Source organism: Mya arenaria, chromosome 10 (genome assembly GCF_026914265.1).
Source record: "Mya arenaria isolate MELC-2E11 chromosome 10, ASM2691426v1".
Lineage (NCBI taxonomy): Eukaryota > Metazoa > Mollusca > Bivalvia > Myida > Myidae > Mya > Mya arenaria.
In genome coordinates, this window is record NC_069131.1 from 38170708 (window position 1) to 38191747 (window position 21040).

Below are 21040 nucleotides of genomic sequence, written 5' to 3' on the forward strand. Positions count from 1 at the left end.
TGCATAAATCACGCTGCTCGTGCTATCGTTAGTGACATTCTAAAATACACATTACTGGGCGACTCGATGCGCAATAAGTACACATTCCTGGATGACGAAGTGTGCAACATGTAAACATTCCTCGATGACTTAGTGCGCAACATGTACACGTTTCTCGATGACGTTCTGCGCAAAAAGAAGTCCTCACGAACTCGTACAAGTAGCCGTACAAGTAGTGTTTCGCAACCTTTTTTTTGATCGTAAAGACATAGCTATGCTCACTGTAAATCCCAAACACTTCATGAAAAAAACTACTGAAAATTTTAATTGTCACTCCTTCTAAATTGACCACAATTATGATCGTTTGACTACAATTTCCGAGTGTAGCCGTTCACAGAACGCATTTTGTAATATAAATTTCACCGTTATTGTTCTCATTTGTGTTCGCGTGCTATATTTACTCCTGACAGTGTCACTTAAATAATCGTTCAATATCATATGTAGAATATGACCAAAATATTCTGTTTCAGGCCTCAAAAAAACTCTTCTTCAACACCATTTAAAAAGCAATTCTACCCTTTCGCTAGGGCCGTTCTTTCGTCATGGCGACTCCTGCCTGGAGGATTTTTACTTTCCTCCAAGACTTTTTGAAGTATTGCAAAAAATAAATGTTGATACCGAGAACCGGGCAACAGAAAACCAGAAATCTCCTATTACATCACTTGAACAGCTACTGACACCGAACGATAAAACGAACAAAATCACAATCATAACCGCGAATGCTGGTGTTGGTAAAACATCATTTTGTAAGTTTGTAGCTGTTTTGTGGTGCGCATTACATGAGGACCAAACGGATAAAATCAGCAAATTTAAAGAGAGGTGTGACATTCCCTTTGATACTTTAGAAGACATACCCTATCTCCTCTACATTCCAATGAGGGCTATTACGCAAAACTGCACCCATTCCATTGAAGAAATCATCTTTGCTCACTTGGAAAATGAGATTGGATACCAGAGGCAAGACCGAAAAAATCTGGAAAGGGTATTTATAGACGAACGTTGTTTAGTCATCTTAGATGGCATGGACGAGACTTCTTTGTCAACGTTGAACTCACCAATGGCAAACCGAAAGTACAGCATAATTATAACATGCCGCCCATGGAAACTCGCAGATATGGCATTGCCGAAGTACATGCATGTTAGTATTGACGATCTCAGCCAAATTTCACAAAAACAACTGTTTAAACACGTGAATCAAATCTTAAACATTATTTACGGGACAACTTTTGAAGTTGAAGACTTCTTTGCCACTTTAAAAACACTGAAACTGCAGTCACTTTCGTCCAACACGCTCGTGGGACTCCAACTGTACTGCGTCTGGCAAGACCGACGTATGGACGACGAAACACCAGAAAATAACAAAACTAGTTTAACGCTTGGACCAACAAGATCACACATCTATGCAGATATATTGGAAATGATGTTTAACTTAGTAAACAACAAAAGCAAAGAAAACTCAGAACGTCCACAAACACCCCCTCCCACACAAAGGCCTCTTCCTACATGTTTCGAGGGACGGAAGCTGTGTAAAGCAAAATCTTCTTTGATTTATGAAACAGGAAAGATTGCTTTTGAGATGTTAATTAACTCGAAGATCGATTTTGACGAGGTAACCATGAATTCGTTACAAGATGAGCAATTTCTTTTACATTCAGGACTGATCTCAGCCGATAGGTCACACAAGTGCAGTATTGAAAGCAAAGTGTACCGATTTCTACACAAAACCTATCAGGAAATGTTAGCAGCATTATATATTTCGTCACTGGATTTCAAGAGTGAAGATTGGCTTGCGTTTGAGAACAACTTCAATACTGCGTTTTCACCGGACTTAATGTCCTTCCTGTGCGTGATGAATTACGAGCATGCCCGGCGATGTTCGGAAATGTTCGGGGATACGAAGCGGGAGTTTTACAGAGGATATACATTTTATAAAAATGAGATCATCGAGTACCAAGACGCCGTGCTACTTTCGTACAACGAATGTGTAAATAATGGTCAGTCAAATCCGCAACTAACGTTAAGACATGCATGGCTAAATAGGAAACACTTTGCGGCAAAACATCCACTCTTGCAACACAGCCGTAAAGGATTGAAGTCGTGCGATATTGAATGTTCCGAAGAATACCCTGTTATCATCAGCATGACAGGCATGGAACAACTGAACACATTATGTATATACAGTGAAAATGAGAACGATACTTATCCACAAACTATTCCAACATGTTCTTTAAACAAATAATCAGTCCTATGTCTTTTCAATTTGTACATAGAAAATGATAATTTACACCTGGCATTATGTGAGAATCTTAAAATTTTGGTTCTGAATAACGTTTATCTCGATCATCTGACTATCGCCCCGGCCCAGCTGGAGGTATTCTGGGTCTACATCAAGGCTGACATGCTGGAGAAGACACCCCCAATGATGGTGACATTCGCACACGGGGAACAGTTTACAGAGAAATTACGAATGCTCAGTCTGGATAACGTTACTTTTAATGAAACCCTTAATATACGGCAGTGTGATAAACTACAAAAACTGCAGCTGGCCATATTAACATTTCCTGACGACTACCACCTGGACCTTTCCTCATTCACGGACCTGACCAAAGTAACACTACGGAATCTCCGTCTCCACCATGTGACCATCGCCCCGGCCCAAGTGGAGAAGTTCTGGGTCTACATCAAGAATGACATGCTGGAGAACACACCCCCAATGATGGTGACATTCGCACACGGGGAACAGTTTACAGAGAAATTACGAAAGCTCAGTCTGTACAACGTTACATTTAATGAAACCCTTAATATACGGCAGTGTGATAAACTACAAAAACTGCAGCTGGCCATATTAACATTTCCTGACGACTTCCACCTGGAGCTGTCCTCCTGCACGGACCTGACTGGAGTAACACTACTGAATCTCCGTCTCCACCATGTGACCATCGCCCCGGCCCAGGTGGAGAAGTTCTGGGTCTACATCAAGGATGACATGCTGAAGAAGACACCCCCAATGATGGTGACATTCGCACACGGGGAACAGTTTACAGAGAAATTACGAATGCTCAGTCTGGATAACGTTACTTTTAATGAAACCCTTAATATACGGCAGTGTGATAAACTACAAAAACTGCAGCTGGACACATTAACATTTCCTGACGACTACCACCTGGACCTTTCCTCATTCACGGACCTGACCGAAGTAACACTACGGAATCTCCGTCTCCACCATGTGACCATCGCCCCGGCCCAAGTGGAGAAGTTCTGGGTCTACATCAAGAATGACATGCTGGAGAACACACCCCCAATGATGGTGACATTCGCACACGGGGAACAGTTTACAGAGAAATTACGAAAGCTCAGTCTGTACAACGTTACATTTAATGAAACCCTTAATATAAGGCAGTGTGATAAACTACAAAAACTGCAGCTGGCCATATTAACATTTCCTGACGACTTCCACCTGGACCTGTCCTCCTGCACGGACCTCGCTAAGATCTATTTTGTGAACATTCGTCTCCTGCATGTGACCATCGCCCCGGCCCAGCTGGAGGTGTTCTTTGTAACTATCAATAATCAGATGCTGAAGAAGACACCGCCTATGGAGGTGACATTTGCAAATGGTGAACACTTTACAAAGAAACTACGAAAGCAAAAAATGGACAATGTTACTTTAAAACCAACCCTTGATATACCAGAGCTTGATAAACAAAACAATCTTCGCCGTACCACATGTACATTATCGTAAAAGATAAACATGAAATTAAGTTATTTGAAAAATGCTAAGGGTAAGTAATCTGCACGTTATCAGTATGAATGTCATTTTCTTGAACAATATTTTTTATTAATATACCCCACGGTTACATCAGTTGAATAGCTAAGATTTGTGCAAGTTATCCAATATAACTTAAACATTTTAAGAAAATGAATTTACTTTTCTTTTTAACTTCTTAAAGTTGCACTCTCACAGATTAAACATTTTTACAATTTTTTTAATTTTTTGTCTTGGAAAGAGCAAATTTTTACGTAAATATCTGCAAACCAATGATAAAAGAATGCTGACAAATGATCGGATCGCAGATTTGCATATTTCCGTTCGAAAATTAATGTTTAATGGCTTTAACCTTACTAACTGTTAAAGTAAAATGCATAAAACCTTAACCTAAATCTGAGATCTAATATTTTGTCAGCAGTCTTATATAACTGGTTTCCATGGATTTTCTCAAAAATTGGCTCGTTCCAAGACAAAAAAAGTTGTCATAACGTTCAATCTGTGAGAGTGCAGCTTTAAATATGTTTTTCATATCTTGTAAATATTTTGATTTCTTATTTAATTAAACATTGTTTTACCCCGTGAATCACAGTCCTAGGAACAGCTTTGCTTAAATGTGTATTATTATATCAAAAGACATATTTTGTGCAAATAGTTTGTTTGATCAAGTGGAATACTTTAGATAAACATAAAATGTTCGTGATATTGTATATAACTACTCGGGTTTATGAAAGAAATACTTACTGTGTAAATGTGAGGATAATTCGAATACCTGGCCGATTGTTCGGAACATTGTTCAAGTTAACAACGTTGTTAACGTAAGCGCTTACGTTCAGATCGTTGCTGCTCTGAAAATCTAAAGGATTTAATCGATGTCTGCTGTATATCTTAAAAAAGATTTAAGACCGCCCAAGCAGCTGTATGCTATATATTTCATATAAATACGCGAGCACATAATGAAATAGTTATTTCTTAAACGTTATTATCAATGTCGTAAATCACATTGATTACTTCGACAAAGTTCTGAACAATCGAGCCATTGTTTACAACACCAGTGATAATCAATGTTGTATAGACTAAAGAGGTCATCAATAGTACATTGTGTACATATATAACTAAAAGTTGTAACAATATTCATTAACATTGATAGTTTTAGCAATATTCATTAGCATCCTAATTATGACGTAATGCATAAACAAATCTTTGCAACCTAATGGTGGATGGCTTACCTAAATGGACTCACACTTTTTTGCATCCTTATTATGGATGGCTTTCCTTAATGTACTAACACATCTACGCGTCCCTATGATACTAGATTGTTTGCCTTAATGTACTAAAACATCTTAGTATCCTTATGATGGATGGCTTACCTTAATTCAATAACACATCTTTGCATCCTTATTATGGGTGGCTTACCTTAATGCACTAACACATCTTTGCATCCTTATTATGAGTGGCTAACCTTAATGCAATAACACGTCTTTGCATCCTTGTTATGGGTGGCTTACCTTGATGCAATAACACGACTTTAAATCCTTGTTATGGGTGGCTTACCTTAATGCAATAACACGTTTTTGCATCCTTGTTATGGGTGGCTTACTTTAATGCAATAACACGTCTTTGCATCCTTGTAATGGGTGGCTTACCTTAATGCAATAACACGTCTTTGCATCCTTGTTATGGGTGGCTTACCTTAATGCAATAACACGTCTTTGCATCCTTGTTATGGGTGGCTTACCTTAATGCACTAACACGTCTTTGCATTTTAATGATGGGTGGCTTACCTTAATGCACTAACACGTCTTTGCATCCTTGTTATGGGTGGCTTACCTTAATGCACTAACACGTATTTGCATCCTTATAATGGTTGGCTTAGCTAAATGCACTAACACATATTTGCATCCTAATGATGGATGGCTTATCTTAATGCACTAACACATCTGTGCATTCTAATGATGGGTGGCTTACCTTAATGCTCTAACACGTTTTTGCATCCTTATTATGAGTGGCTTAGCTAAATGCACTAACAAATATTTGCACCCTAATGATGGATGGCTTATCTTAATGCACTAACACATCTTTATATCCTAAAGATGGATGGCTTATCTATTGGCTTACCCTTACGCACTTACACGCCTTTTCATCCTAATAAAGGATGGCTTACCTTAATGCAATAATACAACTCTGCAGCTCGATGATGGGTTACTTACCTTAATGCACTAACACGGCTTTGCAATCGAATATTAGATAGCTTACCTTAATACATTAACACTTCTTTGCAGCATTATGACGGATGGCTTACCTTAATACATGAACACTTCTTTGCAGCATAATGACGGATGGCTTACCTTAGTTCACTCACACCTCTTTGCAGCATAATGACGGATGGCTTACCTTAATGCATGAACACATCTTTGCAGCATAATGATAGATAGCTTACCTTAGTTCATACACACATCTGTGCAGCCTTATGATTGATGATTAACCTTCATGTTGTTCTAAAAAACGAATTCGCATAGATACCGTCCACGCAAATATGGCTGAAACTAGTTCTGTCACTTTTAAACAATGAAATCTAAAGAAGTGATGAAAGTGTTTGAAAACGAAAACTATTGACATATCAATGTATATTTACATGTATTTTGTTTAGAATCGACAATTATATGTCCATTAGAATTTGCCATATAGTTCGCTATATGCTATCTCTTTGGTGTAATTCTCTGTAGATTATGTTTGCCATGAACTTTAAATTATGCATGTATTCACATTAATTGTTGGATCTCATGTAGATGGTAGATATTGTCAATAATATTGTAATTTTCATTACGAACCTATGTTTAATAACATTGATCAGATGGTCATCTATTAAGACGTCATTTCATATGTAAAACACTTAACAGTGTACTTATTGTCAAGGAATCTATTTTTCATGTATTGTGCTTGCATTTTATCATGATTTTATTTATAATTTAGTAGAATGTAAATTTGAAGATGAAGCATATGTTTCATCTGTTATGATAAAAGAAGGAACTTTAACAAACGGGTTGATTTTCGTCGGTTAAAAGTGGTCACAATGTGATCACAGTCACTTAGAATTTCTAAACCAAACATCTATTTAATGAGTGGTCAACATTTTGTTTTGTCCTCTGAAAAGGAAATACTTCTCAAGTGTTCTGATTTTTCTGACATTTATTTCAGTAAATAAGCAGTTTGATTTTTATCAGATAAGGCGGTAAAAATGAAAATTGACCGATCAAGATAGTGGGTAGTTTACAAAATAGTATGTTGACCACTAAAACATTTTATATGTTCTTATGTTTGTAATTACGTTCTAACAATTATTAACCATTACATAATCAGTAAATATCTCTTTACTTTACAACGAAATGGACATGAGCATGAGTCATATAGTTGTTTATTTGTGTCTTTTTTGAACACATGAGGTATTTGTAGTGATCTTTTTCTTTATCCTTCTGAACACCTCGGCCATTTTCCATCGAAAACTACCTCTGATATATATTGGCGGTTTACATTGTCAAAATGTTTACATTTAAGTACGCTACAAGTTGATCGCGTAGTAATTAAAATGTAGCAGTTTAACCCAATGGCTTTCCTCTAGGAACCTTAATAAGTTATGCACTAATACACTTCAATGGCAATCCTTTTAAACATAGTAGTATACAATACACATTTAACACTGAAATTAATTAATCAAACAATTCAAAATTTTACGAACTACTTCTACTGATGTACCGGCCTACAACCGAGGTTGTTTTCTATGGAAAATGTTTTGCAAATGTGCATGAAGTTGCGCCAGAAGACCACCAGACATCTCTGGTACCTACCTCTCAGCACTCTGGTGTCTCCCTGCGCCAGAAGACTACCAGACATCTCTGGTACCTGACTCTCGGCACTCTGGTGTTGCCATGCGCCAGAAGATCACCAGACTTCTCTGGTACCTGACTCTCAACACTCTGGTGTCGCCATGCACCAGAAGACCACCAGACATCTCTGGTACCGGACACTCAGCACTCTGGTGTCGCCTTGTGCCAAAAGACCACTAGACATATCTGGTACCTAACTCTCAGCACTCTGGTGTCGCCTTGCGCCAGAAGACCACCGGACATCTCTGGTTCCTGACTCTCAGCACTCTTGTGTCGCCATGCGCCAGAAGACCACTAGACATCTCTGGTACCCGACTCTCAGCACTCTGGTGTCGCCTTGGTTTTAGGTATGTACTTGTTAATACATTTGTAAACCACAAGCCATCTATTAAATGAACAACTTAAACCACGAAGAAATTAGGCTGGTCTGTACATAAATAAAAAACATGTAATTCATGATAAAAATAATCAATAATCCTGTTTTATGTGATAAAATATGTTGCGCAAAAAATGTTCACACAAACCCATATATTCGTGTTTTTATTTGTAAAGAAGACAAAACAAATACCGAAAAGTTTCTAATATTTTTGATAATGTTTGTAAAACCTCTAACTGAAATATAAACATTCTCCTTTTAGATTAATGGTTCACTGGGTAGTTATGTAATTGTAAGAAAAATAAATTATTACGAATGATTCACAGCTTGCTTAAACAATGTTGTCGTCTGCAATCATGTTTTATAGACAAAGATCTAGCTTTCAGTCTTTGTAAAGTGAAATCAACAAAGTGGCAGACATCAGACAGTGGAATGCGAACCACTGCAGGGAAATACAATACACGTTTCACATACGAAACTGTAGAGATACCAGTTGCTACTTACCAAAGCGGACCACGAGGTCAGAGGTTATCATTACAGGGACTTCCGGATCCTATCCTGGACAAAGATGACCAACATTATAGGTATGATGCTCTGGCGATTTAAATCAAAATAATAGATAACTTAAATTATGTCACTTGTGTTTTGTTTATCATAATTACTATTATTATTATTATTATTATTATTATTATTATTATTATTATTATTATTATTATTTTTATTATTATTATTATCATTATTATTTTTATTATTATTATTTTATTATTTTTATGATTATTTTTCTTATTATTATTTTATTATTATTATAATTATTTTTATTATTATTATTATTATTATTATTATTATTATTATTATTATTATTATTATTATTTTTATTATTATTATTTTATTATTATTATGATTATTTTTATTATTATTATTTTATTATTATTATGATTTTTATTATTATTATTATTATTATTATTATTATTTTATTATTATTATGATTATTATTATTATTATTATTATTATTTATTATTATTATTATTATTATTATTATTATTATTATTATTATTATTATTATTATTATAGTTTAAAGGTCACACAAGGACAGTATCGTCAAGGTGACTGATAAATCTGATCGGCCTTCGTCAAAACCTATGGTAGCTTCAGCTCAGACACTCGGGATGTAAATGCAACAATGAGACACCAGCATAACAAGGAAAACCTTCCCTTAAATACTGTGTACAAAACTGGGAGTGAACGATCTTTTTTCTTTTACATCTATTGTAATTGAATATTTCTAGTAGTGCTTATATAATATTTAAACAGATCAATTGTCATTGTATTTCTTGTGTTGAAGTTTGTTTAACTGTGCATTTAGTACTATATATGATAACACTTACTGACTTTTTCATTTAGTAATTGTGATGTGTTTTATTTCTTCAGCGAGCTGTCACTCACCAACTTTAGGAAACATCCCTGATCAACGTCTCTTCCAGTTCATGTTGATACTGACCAAGCCAGCAGCAGTACCACTGATCTTTATCCATATGTTTTTGAGGATAAATGAGAAGGTGAGGAAAAAGCATATACTTTTTTTCAAAAACATACGTGTTTGCGGCATTCAGTTTTTATAAAGAAGATGATATCCTTTTAGTGTACAAGTATTAAATACATTCTTGTCAAATGCGTGCGTCAAATCTGTTTTGCAAAGGAAAGTTATGATATTGTTATATCCTTTGTTGGCATTTGCTAACCAAAAGTATGCTTTGGCCTTATTAACTAAAAACTGTAAAGAACATTCATAGAATCTCTGTATACTTTTTAGCAGATAAAAATAAAACACATGTTCAACAAGGGGCATAAAGTTGTACATAATTCGGAAAGTCAATTGTTCAACTTTGAACTAAGTAGTTTCAATTGGTCAAGTCAGGCCTGGCGTTGTCGTCTCCAAACGTTATCTCATAATTCAAAATATTCAAATGAATCTGAGTACACACATTCGTTTATACGTATTTTGGCTCATTTATGACGAAAAGCTTCTAACTCATAAGTTCACACTTGCGTCCGTAACATGTGCATAAATCAGTACTGTGTCCTTTTTGAGACGCCATGGGAAAGGACCCTGGTGGGTATCGAACCCACACTCGCTTGGCCGTCTTTGGTGAGATACGGATACCTTTACCGCTAGAGCATTTTCACCATTTGTAAACATAGGTAGAGCCAATGTCATCATTCTTACTATGGGGCATAATTCTAATTTAAATACAGTAATATTTACTGGCCTAAACAAAAATACTGAGGTATGCTCCCTTTTCGACTTCAAAAAGACGAGCATTGGCGTCCGCTCCGTGGCGTGTTTCCAATGTTCATTGAGAGTATTCCAAGTACATTGCTTCTTTTATGGGTTTCCAGTTTTATATTCTTTGTTACAGAAGTCTCATCTGAAGCGCCTGACCATTCTGTTGAACATACTAGTCCTGGCCCCAATTTCTCGAAACTTCTTAAGTCCCTTATAACAGGATTAAGCTAATCTCACTATTTTTGTTGTTCTATAAAATGTGTTATATTAACTTCTTCAAGAATTTTTAGAAATTATGTAGGAATAATCTGTATGATTATCAGAGAAGCTATTTTTCATTTATCAAAATCCATTTTTAGTATGTATTTTGGCTTATTGAAATAAGCGACTTAAGCCTGTTAAGCTTAAGAAGTTTCGAGAAATTGGGGCCAGCTGCGGAGGGACTTATTGGACCAACTTACGGAACCAACCATCTCATTGATTGCTCAAACAGGACATTGTTGAATGTAACGACCCTCGGCTGTACTACAGTCGCAACACTTTAACATACGAACCAAACCTACTGATTGCTACTTGTATATCTTCAATTCAATTTTACATGTGGAACTCCCATAACAGAGTGGTAGTAGCTAGAAAACGTTTGGAAACTCCGTAGTTATATCCTTTTAGGCAAGCAAATATTTAACGGAATAAACGTGTGTTGTGATTCTGGGACATTGGTAGTGTTATTGATAGCTCTTCGAAAACTAAAAACAAACCTGGGTGTCCCATTTATGAGATCTTCATGAAAATGGAAAAGATCCAATCGCCAAGCGCCCATATTGTAAATAAAACATGAAGTAGACAACTGGAACATTCATAAGAATATGTTGCAATATGAATATCATGCTCAATGACAATGAATGTATAGAAAAAATTGAGAATATTAAAAACCAGAATTCTGTTCAGATTTTGTATAATGTTATAGCAAAAAATACTCTTGGTAAATGGGCTTTGTAGGCTGTTGTGTTTTCAAGAAATAAATCCAGGCTTTTGTGTCAGCCATGGGATCGTTATTGCGAACATTATGCAACGCGGTTAACCTCCATCATAACTAAAGTGTTCAGTAAAAAACCCAAATGAAACTTTTTACAAACGAGCAAAATACACAAGTATTGTAATGTTCATTACTAGTTTAAATTATCATTAAAATGCCCCTTTTAAATGATGAAATTATGAAGGAGCATTGGCGTTTCTTCCGCAGCACTTCCATTTGAAAGATTCATAATATTGAGTGGTCGGAAGCAAAGTCCTTATTTCAAGAGTAACACTTGTATTGATAGGTTTAGAATCTGTGAATCCCAAACCAAAGTTTGTGTTGATGTCTGGAAGAAGAAAGTGTGTTTTTGTATGATTTTAATTAGATACAACAGCTGTTTTCTTTGTTATAATCTCTGATCATTTACTTTATATATATTTTTTTTATAACTTTGTGTGTAAAAATTGAATTGTTTGTATAAAAAAACAGCTTGACCTAATGTTTAAATGAATTGGAGACGGAAAGAATAAAAATGTGTTTTTGTGTGTATTTTTGTAGGAATTTCCGAAATAAAACTGAATAAAATGCTAAATACAGAATGTGTTATTTGTGTAAAAAATAGACCATTATAATTATGTTAGATTTGACCTGTTTACATTTTAATTCTTACCAATTAACCAATATAGTGATATGCCCAGATTTAGGACTGTGTGTTTGGCACTTAAGTTATAAAAGTTATACCTACCTACATAAGAAGCGAAAGGAAGACGTAAAAGAAATAAGTCTATCACGATGTTTTCATTTTTTGCAATATATTTGTATAAAAAGGCAATAAGCAAGTTTAAAGTATCTACTTCTACCAGTAGTGGAATATACGTACAAGTAGTGAAATAAATGTACAGGTAGTGAAACACTTGTACAGGAAGTGGAATAAACGTACAGGAATACACTTACATGTAGTGGAATACACGTACATGTAGTGGACTACACGTACAAGTAGTGGAATACACGTACAAGTAGTGGAATACACGTACAAGTAGTGGAATACACGTACAAGTAGTGGAATACACGTACAAGTAGTGGAATACACGTACAAGTAGTGGAATACACGTACAAGTAGTGGAATACACGTACAAGTAGTGGAATACACGTACATGTAGTGGAATACACGTACATGTAGTGGACTACACGTACAAGTAGTGGAATACACGTACAAATAGTGGACTACACGTACAAGTAGTGGAATATACGTACAAGTAGTGGAATACACGTACAAGTAGTGGAATGTACGTACAAGTAGTGGAATACACGTACAAGTAGTGGAATACACGTACAAATAGTGGAATACACGTACAAATAGTGGAATACATATACAAGTAGTGGAATACACGTACAAGTAGTGGAATACACGTACAAGTAGTGGAATACACGTACAAGTAGTGGAATACACGTACAAATAGTGGAATACATATACAAGTAGTGGAATATACGTAATACAAGTAGTGGAATATACGTACAAGTAGTGGAATATACGTACAAGTAGTGGAATACATATACAAGTAGTGGAATATACGTACAAGTAGTGGAATACATATACAAGTAGTGGAATATACGTACAAGTAGTGGAATACACGTACAAGTAGTGGAATACACGTACAAGTAGTGGAATACACGTACAAGTAGTTGAATACACGTACAAGTAGTGGAATACACGTACAGGTAGTTGAATACACGTACAAGTAGTGGAATACACGTACAGGTAGTGGAATACACGAACATGTAGTTGAATACACGTACAAGTAGTGGAATACACGTACAAGTAGTGAAATACACGTGCATGTAGTGAAAAACATGTACAGGTAGTGAATTACATGTACAGGTAGTTGAATATACGTACAACAAGTGAAATACACTTTGAAGTAATAAAATACACGTACTAGCAGTGAAATATACGTTCAAGATGTGAAATCACGTACAATTAGCAAACTACACTTACATTAGTGAAATACACGTAAAGGTAATGAAATACACTCAAAAGTAGTGAAATACACTTACATGTATTGAAATACACGTACAAGTAGTAAAATATATACGTATAAGTAGTGAAATACACGTACAGAGGGGCCGTCTTCAATAAGCAATTTAGATTGGACTTTAATTTAAGATTAGAAACTGAGTGTTGTTGTTGTTGTCGAGTTTATAAAAGTCTGCCCGCGCCCTATAGTGCATGTATTATGGCTTGACCCCGTCACATCATCAAGTGTGACTGAAACATATTTTCGAGGACAAAGGGGGAGTTTTATCCCCACCATTTTTGGATATTCGCCAAACTAGTAACTTTGAACACAAATTGCTGCGGGCAGAAACTGAGCGTTTTGATTGTTCTTAAGCTGACCAATAGCCTTAATGGATTCACTAAGGCATATCTAAGGATAAAGATAAGATCAATATTGTTAATTGACCCTGGTCATTTCCGGAAAGTTTCGGGAAAGTCTGTTCATTTGGGTACTGGCCGAGGGATTTTGATTGAAATAACGCTTTTAAATCTAATCGGAAATAAATCAGCGTCATCGAAGACCATGTCGAAAACATGGTTTACTGGAGAATATCCGGAGGCATAGCATTTTCGTGGCAATGTCTACGGCGTTGTAATGCCAGTATAAATGGTTAATATTTTTGAAAATGAAAATTATGGATAACGCCGCACGATTAGTATATTTGTCCAAATATGTTGACGGGAAATCACAAAGAACTAATATAAAAAACACACCAAAACTCGTAGTATTTTCCAGACTCTTATATAACAGTCTACAAATATTGTACATGAGGAGGTGATGAAACATGCGTTCATTATTATTAGCCAGTTCGAAAAGATGATCATAGATATTAAAGCGTCGAAAAATATATCCTAGTATTAGTCGCAGCTCTTTCGTAGCTAAAATCAGTAAAATACTGAGGTTCATAAGTTGTTTTCTTGACATTGCCTGACCTGACTACTCAAACTCCAATATACGATCGGGTGTTGGGAATAAAGTAAAGACAGGGTGAACAAGCAGGGGCGGCTCCAGGATTCAACTTCAGAGGGGGCGAAACTTAGTGGCGCAACCTTTTGACTAGCGACCCTCTCTCAAAACCGAAATTTGCATTGATTAAAATAATGGTAAGAGAGTTTGGGATACTTCTGAAGAATGTTTTAACAATTTTTAGTACGAAACGGTGCATTTGGAGAGTTTATTATTTTTCCTCTCCGATATCCACATAAAAAGAAAACTAACTTGGACGATTCCAGGAGGTGGAGGGGCAACGCCCTCTAATTCTGCCGGTGTAGTAACAATTTTTAGTCCGAAACGGTGCATTTTGAAAGTATATTATTCCTTTTTCTCTCCGATATCCACATAAAAACAAAACTAACTTGGACGATTCCAGGAGGTGGAGGGGCACCGCCCTCTAAATCTACTGGTGTTGGCCTACTATCAGGGTGTAAAACTGAAGAAGCTAAAGCAAAGCTATTATTTACGATCATGTTTCAATCAATGGGATCGCCGGACAGATATTGTATTTTAATCATATAGAAAGCTTCAGACGAAAATGACGGCCAATTTAGGCATTACTTGTTATTATAAAGTGTGTTATTCATCGGAGAACGCATGCCCGTGGCTTTACGGTTGCCCTCAATCCCACCCGCTCACGCGTAGATCGAAAAATAGGAGGACCAAAGGGAACATTTCCCTTAACATTGACCGATCAAAGCCCTTAGTAACACAAAGATGTACAACCGTTCGTGCGAGATAAGTAAAACTCTTAATGAATTTAAAAAACTGTTGTTAAACTGACCTCTCTTTGTTACCTTCTTAATAATTCTGAGTATGTGTTTAAGAACTTGATGAGTGGCCATATGTGTGCGTAACTGGTCCCAGATATCAACTGGAACATTTGAAGTACAAATAGAAACACTTAATTCTTATTGCAATATTTGGAAAATACGTTCTTATGGTAACAACTTCTAGTGCAACTCGAATGCGATTAGTCACAATAATAATTATATATACTGCCCGTAGTATAGCAACTATATTATCGTTCTACATGTACTATGCGGCAGAAAGGTAATATAAAACAGCGGGGAGGAGGTCTTAAAGTGTGTCAACATAATTATTAATTATACTTATCATCACAAGAATATAATATATGCCCTAAAGCAACTATCTCCAAGGAGAGAGGTCTTAATATAAGCTCTAAGCTATCTCTTCAATCCTTTTCCCTGTATGCTTGTAATATGCTGATATACGTATTACATACAGAACTCTGGATGTCGTTGCACATTTTATAATTATAGCATTTGACAACACTATATCACATCATCAACTAAGTAAAGAGTATGTTTAGGTAGGTCTATGTCAGATAGACTAGCGGAAAAAACTCTGCTTATTAGAGAAATTGTCTAAAAAGCGCCAAGCCTTTCGCTGCTTACATGATGTTTTTCTGAACTTTTTGAGATACAGAGAGGTAATACCTCAACGTTCGTGACAATTTTCAGAATTAATCTTCGTAGATCCGTGTTCATATTGATAAACCTTAATATTGTTATTGCGTGGATTACATTTTTTGAATGATGCCATAACATGTCACTGCTGCAATCAGAATAAGTTGTGGAGAATTTTGTTATTGTTTCCAACTATATGTCGAACTTGATGAAAGTTTATTCAGTTTTGAATAGTTCCATATATACAGAGGTCATTTCATCTTATTCATAATTTACAATCCAAAATTTATTTATATTTGGTCACTATGAACAACAGCAAGCATAAGCTATGTTAAATTAAAGTTGTTGACCGGCATGAAACATCTAACAGTGAAACTAGATTATTAGACATTGAAGTACTGAATATAAAATATATATATATATATATATATATATATATATATATATATATATATATATATATATATATATATATATATATATATATGTCGTCAAGAGAACTCGTCTATGACATGTGTTATTTTAAGGGAAGTAATTCACGAGGGGAGCTGATGTGCGTTTTTTAGTTGTTTGTAACCATTGCCTTTGCCAAAATTTTAATTCGTGAAATATTTAAATGATGTCACGTGACGCATTAAAATGGCGTACAGCATGTTGTGAAAATATGCAGAGTAGAAAAATGTGGGTTTCATGACACTTGGACGCATGCATGCAGTATTGTTGTGTTAAATCTGCATAATAATTAACATTTATTATTATTGCATGCGTAAGTTGTGTAAATCTTTTTGCTTTAGCTGTTGTCACGATGCACTTGTAGTTTTTTGTGTTTAAGACATCGTTATGATTTCATCAGTAAATTAATATTCCACAAGTTTTTTTTATAACCTCTCAATCGTTAACATGTCCATTGATTTGATAATGTTGTAAACAATTTTATTTCCAAATTCATGGGTATGTATTATTTCTCCTAAATAGTGTAGTATTTTTACATTGACATTGGCTTATCCATGAATGGATAGATATTTACTAGGAAAGTCTTTATATTGCTTTCTGGTCTTCAAACATTGGTGGAAACCCAAAATGTGATGTCAATAGTCAAGCGTGTTCTGCATCCCACTCTGTCTAGCCTTCTTAAAAAAGGCCAGAACTTGGGGGAACTGTGTCAGAATGGACTGATGCAAGGGCGCGCATCTCAAGTGCTCTAGCCACCTTGCTGTCTTTGCTTTGTTACTGTCTTTGCTTTGTTACGTCCTTGTAAACCCCTACACCATTAAACTACAAGGACTGCTGTTAAGGTTCTGTCCATCATTTTGAAATAACATGTAACTGTGCCTTTGGATTGTGTTGAAAATATCAGATGCCATTTCCTGCCTGGGCTTCTTTGTCAGACCACCTCTTTGTCTTTGGAGTATTCTTTGACTTTAATTGTACCTTTGTTTTTTGCCAGCCAGTCAGTGGCAATACTGGCGCCTTGTTGACAGCAAAGGAGTACCCACTGTGTTTATCTAGGTTTCAAACCACATTATTTATAGGCTGGTATCTTTTACCCTGCCATAATAGCCACTATAATGCGCGTTAAGGGAACTTTTTTAACATTTGGATATTTATTTTTATTAACGCCACAAGTTGATTGATACATAACAATGTAAAATATATTCTTTAACTGTAATTCCACAATATGTTACACTGCATTGTTAAATAAAAACAGAAAAGTAATACATTATTTATTTTTAGCCAAAACCTATCTCTTATTACATTAGTGTTTCATGAAACACTTATTTAGATCGGCTTCTGTCAACAAAGCATCGCCATTTTGGAACTATTAGCTGGTGCTGGTTATCTTGCCTCTTGATATACTTAGCGCAGGGATCTGTCATTCTTGGCTAGGTAAACAATAAGTTGCATCTTAAAGCGAAGAGTCGCCGAAACAAAACTCATCAAAGACTCTGAATCGGCTGTTTATATGGACTGCCATATATACCTGCCATACTTACACTACCAGCCACACAAAGAACGTGTCCCCTGTGCTGGGGATATTGTGTCATTTTGGGGATGTATTCCGCGTTAGCCAAAGCAGTGGTTCACGTATCACCGCATTCATCTGCTGCTACTGTGTAAGTTCTGAAAACATGCATGTGGCATATTGCTGTGATGCATCTTACCCCGACATGCAAGTATTTTAACAGGTGTTGCAGGTACAAAAAGGAGATTTTTGAAAAAGTCCATAACAGTGACTAGAATTGTTTTTATTAGACAGGAACATAGAAATACCCTTCTGAAAATGACAACAGCTAACTTTATTATGGTTATTTAACACTTCGCAACACTGCATATAGCATTGACTTGACGCGGGGACATGCGAGGAAAACTATAAAAATGAATGCAGTGGGCAATATGCTCATATTGTGGGGTATAGTGAAAGATTGATTAAAGTGATAACGTTCATGGTAAGGAATAGTCCATATAAACAGCCGCTTCCGAGTCTTTGACGATTAGGCCTAAAATAAAAAAAATATTGTTTGGAGTAACGCGACCGACCCATAAAAATCGTTGCCAACTCAATTTTTTTTTTGGCATTTTGATCCGCGAATTTTTTTTCAACGCCTTTCCGCTACTATTTTCTGTTTCTGCTCTTTTCTTCTGTTTCGGTTCTTTTCGATTTGTAGACGCACTCGTAGAGCTTCGGTTTTTATCGCTGATCGCAATGAGCATTTCGAAAACATGGCTGACTGCAAGTTTGTCGAACGTGAACCGAACGAAATTACGTTTTGTGTGACAATAAATTACTTAAATAAAAAAATTAAAACAACTTTGTAAGAAAATTCAATGTCGACTACACATGGTACGATGTATTTGATATTTGTTGTTCAAAAGTTTATTACAATGCCTTGAATAACTAGTGTTATGTAGTGAATGTACTGTACACAAGATCCAGTTGTCGTTGGAGAAAAAAACAACAAAAAAAACCTACCTTCCTACCCACCTTAAAAAATCTGGGTAGGGTTACTCCAAACAAGAAATTTTTTAAGGTTGGCCTTATCAAAATCTAGATGGTAGTGTAGACTGTTTCTCTTAATCGCGCCAATGATAATTCATCTCATGATTGTTTTCCAGCTGAGACCAGAATATACCAATACCCAAGGTCTTCACTGTAAGGTCTTGTAGGCATGATGCAACAGCATGTGCCATTAGGGCAAACAAAGTTCTACACAATTGGTATCTGTTATTGCATGTCTGATGTGTTAGACAGTTAAAGGGAAATGCAATGTATCAATAAACTGTTGTTGGCTTCTACATACATGTATATTAAATGATAATATGTTATGGGAAATACTAATAATAGTGTCAGAGACTCAAGCAGATGTTGAATTCACAATTATCAGGGATACCAATTTTTCTCTTTTCAGCTGATTTCCTCTTTTTTGGCCACCAAACTTGTAAATTAAAATTGAATTAAAATTGTTACCTTTAATCTGATCTATTCCAAAAAAATGATTTTTTATGCCCCCAAAGGTGGGCATATTAAAATCACACCATCCGTCCGTGTGTCCGGCTCAATAATTTGTGTCTGGGTTGTAACTTTCACTTGTTATATATTAAGTGTGATGGGGATTCTCTTATTTCATACTGGTTTCCCTTTATTTTTTTACAAATTTGTGTTGGCATCCTTGGATTATAGGTTCCAGTATCATTGCCCTATTTTTCCTTGACTTTGAACAACTTGGTGTAGAATTTTCAAACTCATTATGCACAATTTTCATGGTCAGGTCAACAGGTGACCCAAGGTCAAGGTCATGATGGCCTTTACCACCAAAAATCCATTTAATTTCAAATCAATATTTTTTAACAACTTGGTGGAGAGTCTTCAGAATAAGTTAGCACATTAATTTTTGTCAGTTGCTGACCTCAAATAATTTAAGGGTCAATAGATGTCAGTCCAAAGGGCAAGGTGACCTTTTATGAAGTTATGGGCAACAGATAAGAGTTCTAATTTTATGAATATTTGTATTTTCATTCTTTTAGGTTTTCAGTAATATGCGATGAATGGTTCTTCAGACAAATGTCATAACCAATCAGATTCAAGAGAGGGGTCAGGTGATTTGGGAAGCCAATCAGCTGCTGCTTCAGGGTCAGTAAGCCAAACAGCTACAAAAGAGGCGGAGTCTAAGATCACAAAGGCAGAACCAAGTGACCTATCAATTAGCCAGAATCCACAAAATTTAAATTGGAACTTTGATGACAGTATGCAGGTATGAACATTCAACAAGATTTAAAAACAAAATGGAGATACTTTTACTCTTTAAACAAATGTGTAATTGTCAAATGAGTATTTTTAATATTTTATTATTGACCACATCAAGCAATACCAGGTTAATTTTATTTCAACAAGTTTGTGTTTTCCATTTTAGCCATGAATTTTCAGCAATAATGATTTAAAATTTTGTTCAACATTTTGTCAAACTGCAATAATTTTCTTTTTGATCTCTTTATAGAAAAATCCGTTCAGTGACTTCTCAGAAGAACATTTGACCAAACTGGACGAGGTTCTCCAATCAGCTAGCGTCCAAGAGTTGTTACAGCAGTCAGGAGGCGGGATAGACTTGCTCGCTCTGGAACAATCAGAGGCCCAGTTTACAGCCACGCCTATCACTGTGAGTGGAGGGGCTGGGGATGGCGCTATACCCTCAACATCAGCTCACGGTAGGGATAACGATGACATCCTACCAATGAGTAAAATATAATCATTTCAAGTGATATATTTATTAAGCTATTCCTATTTTTGAATACACTATTACAATTATGGTTGCTTAGATTACAATATAAACTACCTTAATTCCAAGTCAGGAAAATTGAGTACATGTATAGTTTTGCAAGCAACTCCAAATGTACCGGTACTATATTTAGACGACCAGGGAATTTTCTATAGTACCCACGGGTCCAACTATCGGACCAATTCTCAAAGCAAAATATAATATTTTCCCCAATCTTCAGAAAAAAATCCCAATCAAAAATTTTTTTTTTATTTTTTTGATGAAGTCTTTTTACCTGTACTGGTTCATTTTCAACACCCTAGTAAATTATGTGATGTAGATTCCTTGTTGTAAGATGGTCGTCAATAATTCTGCGTAGTATTAAGTGCATTTAATGAAGGGTATAGATGTTTTTTTTTTATTTAAAAAAATCATTCAAGGG

The 21040-nt window shown here is 35.7% G+C and overlaps 3 protein-coding genes across 9 annotated transcripts in view; all 3 read left to right on the forward strand.

The window, feature by feature from the left end:
* LOC128204253 (uncharacterized) overlaps nt 1–2422 on the forward strand; it is a 20331-nt gene extending 17909 nt beyond the window's left edge. Inside the window, exon 3 of the mRNA XM_052905650.1 lies at nt 510–2422. Coding sequence (XP_052761610.1) covers nt 510–2278 — 1769 coding nt within the window. The 3' untranslated portion in view covers nt 2279–2422. The remainder of the gene's footprint in view (nt 1–509) is intronic.
* LOC128204254 (uncharacterized) lies at nt 2288–11966 on the forward strand. 7 transcript variants are annotated; one of them, XM_052905653.1, is made up of 4 exons: nt 2288–8649; nt 9137–9333; nt 9494–9621; nt 10483–11966. In XM_052905653.1, exon 1 carries the CDS (start codon nt 2438–2440, stop codon nt 3779–3781), a length of 1344 nt encoding a protein of 447 aa, XP_052761613.1. In that variant the 5' UTR covers nt 2288–2437; the 3' UTR covers nt 3782–8649; nt 9137–9333; nt 9494–9621; nt 10483–11966. The 7 variants fall into 7 exon arrangements, with proteins under 7 accessions (XP_052761613.1, XP_052761614.1, XP_052761615.1 ...); XM_052905654.1 differs by having other exon boundaries at nt 9137–9289; XM_052905655.1 differs by having other exon boundaries at nt 2288–8036; nt 8445–8649; nt 9137–9621.
* Nucleotides 11967–16488: 4522 nt separating this feature from the next.
* Nucleotides 16489–20589, forward strand: LOC128204673 (uncharacterized). Its single transcript, XM_052906072.1, has 3 exons — nt 16489–16613; nt 19871–20097; nt 20341–20589. Exons 2-3 carry the CDS (start codon nt 19888–19890, stop codon nt 20587–20589), a joined length of 459 nt encoding a protein of 152 aa, XP_052762032.1. The 5' UTR covers nt 16489–16613; nt 19871–19887.
* Nucleotides 20590–21040: the final 451 nt, after the last annotated feature.

Coding starts and splice junctions, on each gene's coding strand:
- LOC128204673 (XM_052906072.1), top strand. CDS start 19,888: ATGAATGGTTCTTCAGACAAATGTCATAACCAATCAGATTCAAGAGAG. Junction 20,098..20,340: donor ACTTTGATGACAGTATGCAG/GTATGAACATTC, acceptor ATCTCTTTATAG/AAAAATCCGTTCAGTGACTT.
- LOC128204254 (XM_052905651.1), top strand. CDS start 2,438: ATGCTGGAGAAGACACCCCCAATGATGGTGACATTCGCACACGGGGAA.